This window comes from Acanthisitta chloris, unplaced genomic scaffold, assembly GCF_000695815.1.
Source record: "Acanthisitta chloris isolate BGI_N310 unplaced genomic scaffold, ASM69581v1 scaffold13503, whole genome shotgun sequence".
Classification (NCBI taxonomy): Eukaryota; Metazoa; Chordata; class Aves; order Passeriformes; family Acanthisittidae; genus Acanthisitta; species Acanthisitta chloris.
Genome location: NW_008664451.1, coordinates 1 through 6,919, shown reverse-complemented (window position 1 = coordinate 6,919; position 6,919 = coordinate 1). Strand labels below are relative to the sequence as shown.

General features: G+C 49.3%; 1 protein-coding gene across 1 annotated transcript; it reads right to left on the bottom strand.

The window, feature by feature from the left end:
* Window positions 1-2,296: 2,296 nt before the first annotated feature.
* Window positions 2,297-6,201, bottom strand: EIF6 (eukaryotic translation initiation factor 6; the record flags this gene model as incomplete). The annotated part of the gene is made up of 4 exons (XM_009071365.1): window positions 2,297-2,306; window positions 3,994-4,175; window positions 4,702-4,878; window positions 6,026-6,201. Coding segments are annotated over 4 exons (545 nt in total), but the record flags the coding sequence as incomplete, so codon positions are not given.
* Window positions 6,202-6,919: the final 718 nt, after the last annotated feature.

The window sequence follows — 6,919 nt, the reverse complement described above, 5'->3', positions numbered from 1 at the left end:
TTCCCTAATTAGCTCCAAATACTCAATTGCTTTCTGGACCATTACTGAAGCCTGAGCACACATCTCTGTCCAAATACAGAGCTCAGACACTCATCACTGCAGAGTGAAATTTGAGTTCTTAACCACGTGCTTCACTCAACATCAGCTGCACTGAATTCACCTTTCTATCCAATCCTCATTAGCCTGAGGAAATCAGTCTGGGCATACTTCCCTGTGCTAATCCAGTGCCTCTCTTAAACCACACACAGGAACGCTTCCAGCACAGCTCCCTGCAAACTCCTGGAAAATGCCTGTTTACTCTTTTCCCAGCATCCGCAAGCACGTAGAAGGGCTTCCCTCTCCCTCCAGGGATCACTCATTCAGGGGCCCTAAAAGCCTCCAGCACCAAAATCTGCCAAATGCCTTTAGGAAATACAACAAACCTTCTCATATCCCTGTGGAATCCTTTAGAGAACTCCTCAGGTCTTGAGCCAGAACTTGTCATTAAACACCACATTCATCCTTTCCATAACATGTATCCATGGTTTGAAATCCATGATTAGAGTGGTTTCCCTTGTACACAGGTGTATCTCACTGTTCAGAGTTCCCACAAACCCATGTTTAGGACAGATATCAGGTTGTTGCCACCTGCCAGAGCTCTCACCCGTTAGCAGTACCTGTCCTGCTGCTGTCTCCAATCCTCCTGGGCACATCACAACCCCCAACACCACCAGTATCTTTCCCAACTAAGGATTTGGATTACAGAGAGTGGATTATTTTCCTTGTTTGCCTCTAAAACGTCTTTAACACCCAATACAGCTCAAGATCACCAATGACCAGGATTCCTACCTAGCAACTGAGATGAAAAAAGAGTTTCAGAAGTTGCAGAGGAGTATTTCAGCCTCGGTCATTTTACATGCGATGAATACAGAGCAACATTGATGGGAACAGTCAGAATCCTGCAATTTCCACCTTCGTGAGGTGGCCAGAGGGAAGCAGCTTCTCACAACAGGCTGAGACGAGGAGACCTGGAGTCAGTGCCAAGAAAGGTGGTACATGATATTCAAGGAGCACAGGGCTGCTCAGAGCAGAGATCATGGCAATCTTTATTTGAGAGGAGCAATCTTTAATCAACCAAAACTTAAAGCCTTCCCTAAACACCGAGACAGTAAACAAGAATGGAAGTTTACTTAATTTTGTATAAAGCCTGAAGCACTAGGGCTGAAAGGAGCTCTGCGCACACTGACCTCATACTGGAACTCATCTGAAAGTAGTGCAGCTGTGTGGAAACAAGTGAGAGCTTCTTGAGAAATGGAGGCACTTCCATGCCTTCAGTGCACCCTCAGTGGGCAAGCAGAAAAGCAGTTGAAATGAGACATCAGTGAGCAACAGCTGCGTAGAAGGAAACTACTGTCTTCTACCCAAAAGCAGTACCTACAGCTCCTTTCCATCATCACTCCCTGGCAAGGGCAGAGCTCCTCAGGAGGAACTTCCAAACCTGTAACCTGTGCCTGGCTTAGAACCATGTGACTGAGCCTCTGTCTGCAAGGGAACTCCAGATGAGGTGGTTCAAATCTAGTGGGATTTGCTGATTTCTATGAGTTTCCCAGTGTAGGGGCTGAACTCCTGTAGAACAGGTGAAGTCACTGGCACTAGTGTGCCTTTTGGTCTCTCTCTTGCAGGTGCCTCAGAAGCAGCACAGGTGACTGCTGTGGTTAGAAGCCCTTGGACTGATTTGAGAAATTCCATTTTCTATCCAAGCTGATCACTTTGGAGTCACCATCCCCATGGGAACAGCTGCAAGTCAGGGCAAAAGAGCAGGAGATGATTTCTGAGTTATATTGTGGCAAGTAAACTACTGCCTTTTTGGTACTGGACATACAAAGGGTACTTATGCCTACCTACAGCAGAAACACCACTCTGGAGCAGAAGTGTGGAGAGAGAGGCTTGTACTGCCAGAACAGACTAGTGTGCAGCAGGACACTGGTGCAAGACTTAAGGCAAAATACGAGTGATTGACATCCAAGAGCCACAAGAGTAAATATTGTAGGATGATTTGAGGGCTCAGACAACATCACAACACCAGAAAGCAGAGCTGGAAAATATCAGCAAAGGGATAGAGTGCATTCTATATTTGCATCTCATGTTACTTGTCAGTTTGTGTGGTTACAGAACACTACAAAAAGTTGGTTTCTTAGTCTCTGCCTCGGGCCAGACCTGCAGAAACATCATCATCAGGTCTGGATGTCTGTGATCCAAAGTGCAGCTCAATACTTCACTCCTTAGGAGCTTTCTGGGAGGTAGGAACCAGCAATGCTCATGTCAGACTAGAAGAGAAAACAGAAAGGAGGTTTAGCTGTGCCAGGGAGTGCAGAAGACACTTCAAAACATCAGCAGAGTCAGTTCTCCCCCAATAGAAATTTCCCTTCCTAGAAGAGAAGGGCCTAGGAAAAGAGGGAAGCAGCTGTTGCAGCTCCTAACAGCAACCACAGCAACAGACCGGTCAAGCTGGCAAAGGCAAAACACACATCCAGCCTGGCCCAGGTAGTGATCAACATCTCAGAGCAAGTTTAATTATGGCTCTGATATGCTCAGAGTCATCAAGGCTTTGCTACCAGAACTGTATGGGGGCAAAGAACTCTTTCGAAGTGCTCAAGAAATTCTTCACGCCATAAACCATTCTCGTATTTTCTTATGATACCCGAGAACTCAGCTAGTAAGTCACAATGCTCAGGTCGCCCAGGAACACACTTGTAGCACCACAGCAATGATCCTCAGAGCTGTAACCAGATGAAAGCCCAAATGCAGTTGCACAGGACTTTGGCCTGTGCCTAAACCTTGCAGAACAATGTGCATACACTGATGAATGGGGAAGGCCTAGATCACCACCACTCCAGGCAGAAAACAAAATCTGCCTTACCTTAAAATGTAACTTGGACAAAGCCTCTGACAAAAAGGCTTTAAAATAATTCAAGTTAGCAGTTTTAATTAAAAAGATTTAAGGCAGCAGCAGCTGAAAAACTCCAAAGTGTTTCTGGATCCAGAAATGGTTGCAGCAAGCATCTGAAACAACTTCAAATTCAATCCAAAAGCTCAAGCAAAGTCACTGGAATTTTAACTTTGGAAACAAGTTTTGTTTAAAAAAAACGTATTCATGTCATAGCTAAGCACTGCCCAGGTAGGGGAAAAAACTGACAGTTGAAACATGTTATTTCCTACAAATAGGAACAACTGCAACAAACCCTTACACCTTCCACACACAACTGAGCAGTCCAAACAGCTACAAGAAAACAAACCCAATGAGGTAACTGCTGCCAGTAACCAAATCCCCATGAGCTCAGTGCATGCTCACAGCCCAAAAACCAACCCAGTTCTGGGCTGCATCCACAGGAGTGAGGTACCAGGTGAGGGAGGGGATTTTTTTTGTGAGGCCCCACCTGGAGTGCTGCACACAGTTCTGGTGTCCCCAACATCAGAAGGACATGGAACTGTTGGAGCAAGTCCAGAGGAGGCCACAGAGCTGATCAGAGCACTGGAGCAACTTCCCTACAAGCACAGGCTGAGAGAGTTGGGGCTGTTCAGCCTGGAGAAGAGAAGGTTGTGTGGAGACCACAGAGCAACCTGCCAGGAGCTGAAGGGGCTCCAGGGAAGCTGCAGAGGGACTCTTGGTCAGGAAATGCAGGGACAGGACAAGGAGCAATGGGAAGGAACTGAAAGAGGGAAATATAGATTAGCTATCAGGAAGAAGTTTTCCCTCTGAGGGTGGTGAGACACTGTCCCAGGTTGCCCAGGGAGGCTGTGGCTGCCCCAACCCTGGCAGTGTTCACAGCCAGGGTGGCTAAAGCCTTGAGCAACCTGCTCTGGTGGGAGGTGTCCCTGCCCAGGGCAGGGGGTTGGCGGCTGAATTAAAAATGACAATTACAAAAAGATCAATCAACTGTGAAACCGTCTGGTTTTATACCAAAACATTGCCCATTTTGCTGGTGACTCTACACAGACCTGGATCCTCCTTACCTGTCAATCAAGGAATCTCTCATGTTGGTAGCAATGGTGCTGGGCTGAGCCTCATTGAGCCTGAAGATGCTCTCGATGACAGAGAGCTCTGTGCTGGTGGTGTCCAGCCCGCAGAAGGCACACCAGTCGTTGACCACCATCCCTGCGGCGATCACCTCACTGCCGCGGTTCACCGTCCCTGCCTGCACAAACACAGCGTCAGCCCCACACCACAGCTCAGCACACCACTCTGGGCAGGGCTCAGCTTGTCCTCCTGGGAAGGGGAAAGTTTCTGTCATCAGCACAGCTCTGAAGATGGCAGATAAAATGATTAATGAACAGCCTCGTGAAGAACTGGGGTGGGAATTGGTGAAATAGGATCCAGCAAGAAAGAACATAACAGCACAGCAACTGTGGCATTCACACAGCCAACTGAGCAGGCATGGGGGGTTAGGAGCTCACTTTGCAATCACTGCCTTCAGAATCTCACATTCTCTATGCCTCAATCTGTACAATCACAGCAGAGCAATATTTCAGGAGCAAACTAACTAAAAGCACTGAGTAGCTTACTGAGACTCAGGAAAGACAGCGACCTGCCTCAGGGGACTTGCCCTGTTCAAGTCTTCTTATGTCCCACCTGAAACAGTTATCTGGGAGACCATGAGATGGAGAAACAGCACTGGGCTGGGAAGGGTAGAAAGAGCAAGCACATCCTCACAAACGCCTTACCACGAGTGGGACTTGGAGCAATGAGGACAGTTCATCCTGGTCATCGATGGAGGTTTTGGGGTGCACGATTCCTCCTTGGTTACTGAACACACAGTAACTTCCTACCAGCACCTGGTCTGCCACTGTTTGCCTGAACACTTCCACCTTCAGTACATCTGCCAAGATCTCTTCTGTCTCCTGCAAATGGTTAGAGAATAAAGCCCTCAGCACAATGGTGTTGTGGAACTGGAAGTTGAGCTAGTCCTGCAGGCAGCCCCCAGCTGGGACCCTCTCACACTGCGTAACTCCCAACCTCCATATTCCACATGTTCCCAGTTTCCTGTGCATTATCAACCCTGTGCCTTTGCTGAGAAATGCCCAAATCCCGTCTTGCTGTTGGCAGTGCATCAGTTGTGCCAGTGCCTGTCTGGCATTCCCAGGGAACCAATCTGTCCCAAACCACTGGGACAAAGTTGTCTTATCTTTCTGCATAACTCTAACAACCTCCTTCCCCTCCAGATTTCACTGCAAACTTCTCTCTCTCTCTCTGGCTATCTTAACTAATTTTTTACATTTACTTAAAACCTATTATACTGCAAAGTTCACTACCTCCCTCCACCCCTTATTTTTCCTCTTTGCACTCCTAACACCAAGTTTCATTTCCTCACGACCTTTAGCATAAGCTGTGAGTAAACACTGTAAGGACCTGCAGCCACACAACAAACCTCTCCCAATGCTATTAAGATATCAGTTCTCACACAGAAAGTAGCAGCAGCTTTGTCTCTTCTGCCTTTCCATTTCTTTTTCAGCCCCTGGAAACATGGACATCCATGGCCTCTTCCAACTGTTACAGATCTTAGCTAGCTCAGCTGTAGTTTGTACCTCCAGCTGCAGTGCTCGTTGGTCTCTTTGTGCTCTCCCTGTTACACCCATGCCCGCTCCAATCCATTCCATTTTACACACCCAAAGCAAACTGCACCAAATGAACCCAGAATGGTTTGGGTGGGAAGAGACCTTAAAGCTCATCATGGACAGGGACACCTTCCACTAGCCCAGGTTGCTCCAAGCCCTGTCCAACCTGGCCTGGAACACTTCCAGGGACAGGGAAGCCACAGCTACTCTGGGCAACCTGTGCCAGTGCCTCAGCACCCTCACAGGGAGGAATTGCTTTCCAATATCCCATCTAACCCTGCCCTCTGGCAGTGATAAGCCACTCCCTGTGTCCTGTCCCAGGAAACACATCCACACCCCACTCCTTCCTTTCTCCAAAGCACATTCCCCAGAGCTGAACCCGAGGCCACACTCCCAGCCCATTGTGAGTGTGATGTGTCACAGAGCCCTGTACCCTGTCCAGGTCTGGGTGGACCAGCGCCACATAGTCATTGCAGGTAGTGACATTGCCCAGGGCTGACAGTCGCTCCTCCACACGCTGGATCCGCACTGAGTCCGGGAGGCTGTTGCGGATGTGCTGGAGCTCCTGGTCTGTTGTGCTGCTTGGGACCAGCAGCCCATGTCTATTCCCTGAAATGGCAAAACAGACAAGCAGAAGGAAGGAGAAGAGAAAAAAAGGGGAAAGGGGTTGGGAAAAAGAAAGAAGAGAGGGGGAACAGGAGGAGAGGGAGAGGGAAGAGGAGAAAGGAAAGAAAAGAGGGGTGAGAGAAGAGCGGAGCATGGAATGTTCCCACAGGGCATCCTTCTACTTCCCAGCTGCCCATACGTGGCTTGAGCTGCCCTTACCCTGTCTGTCCCTCCCAGAATTCAGCCCAGGAGATTTGTAACCATTTAAAAAAACCCAGCACCACACGGAAGGAAAAACCAGGCTGTAGCACAGCCTGTGGGTGCATGGCACTGTCTCCAATCACTCCTCTTTTCCAACAGGACTAAAGGAGCCTCCAGTGAGACATTCTGAGTAGGAACTTCCCCTGAAGGTACCAAGTGCTCCACAGGAGGTGCAGGTGCTACTTATGTGCCTACGGCAGCGAGGTGGGGTGGCTAAAGGGACACAAAACCAGTCTGCCTGACCGGGCAGGCCTCAAGTGGGAGGCTTTCCCCTGACTGGGTAACGCCTGTCCCTGGCCAGCTCTGCCCTGAGGAACGCGGAACAGCTTCTCCCGGCAGTGGAAGTTTCCCCATTTCCCCCCTCCTCACATGCTGGAGGCACCACAATCACCCGCTCCGCGCTGCCGGCACGGCTCAGCCCGCGGCGGTCACCCTCCCCCTGCCGTGCCGGGCCGGGGCC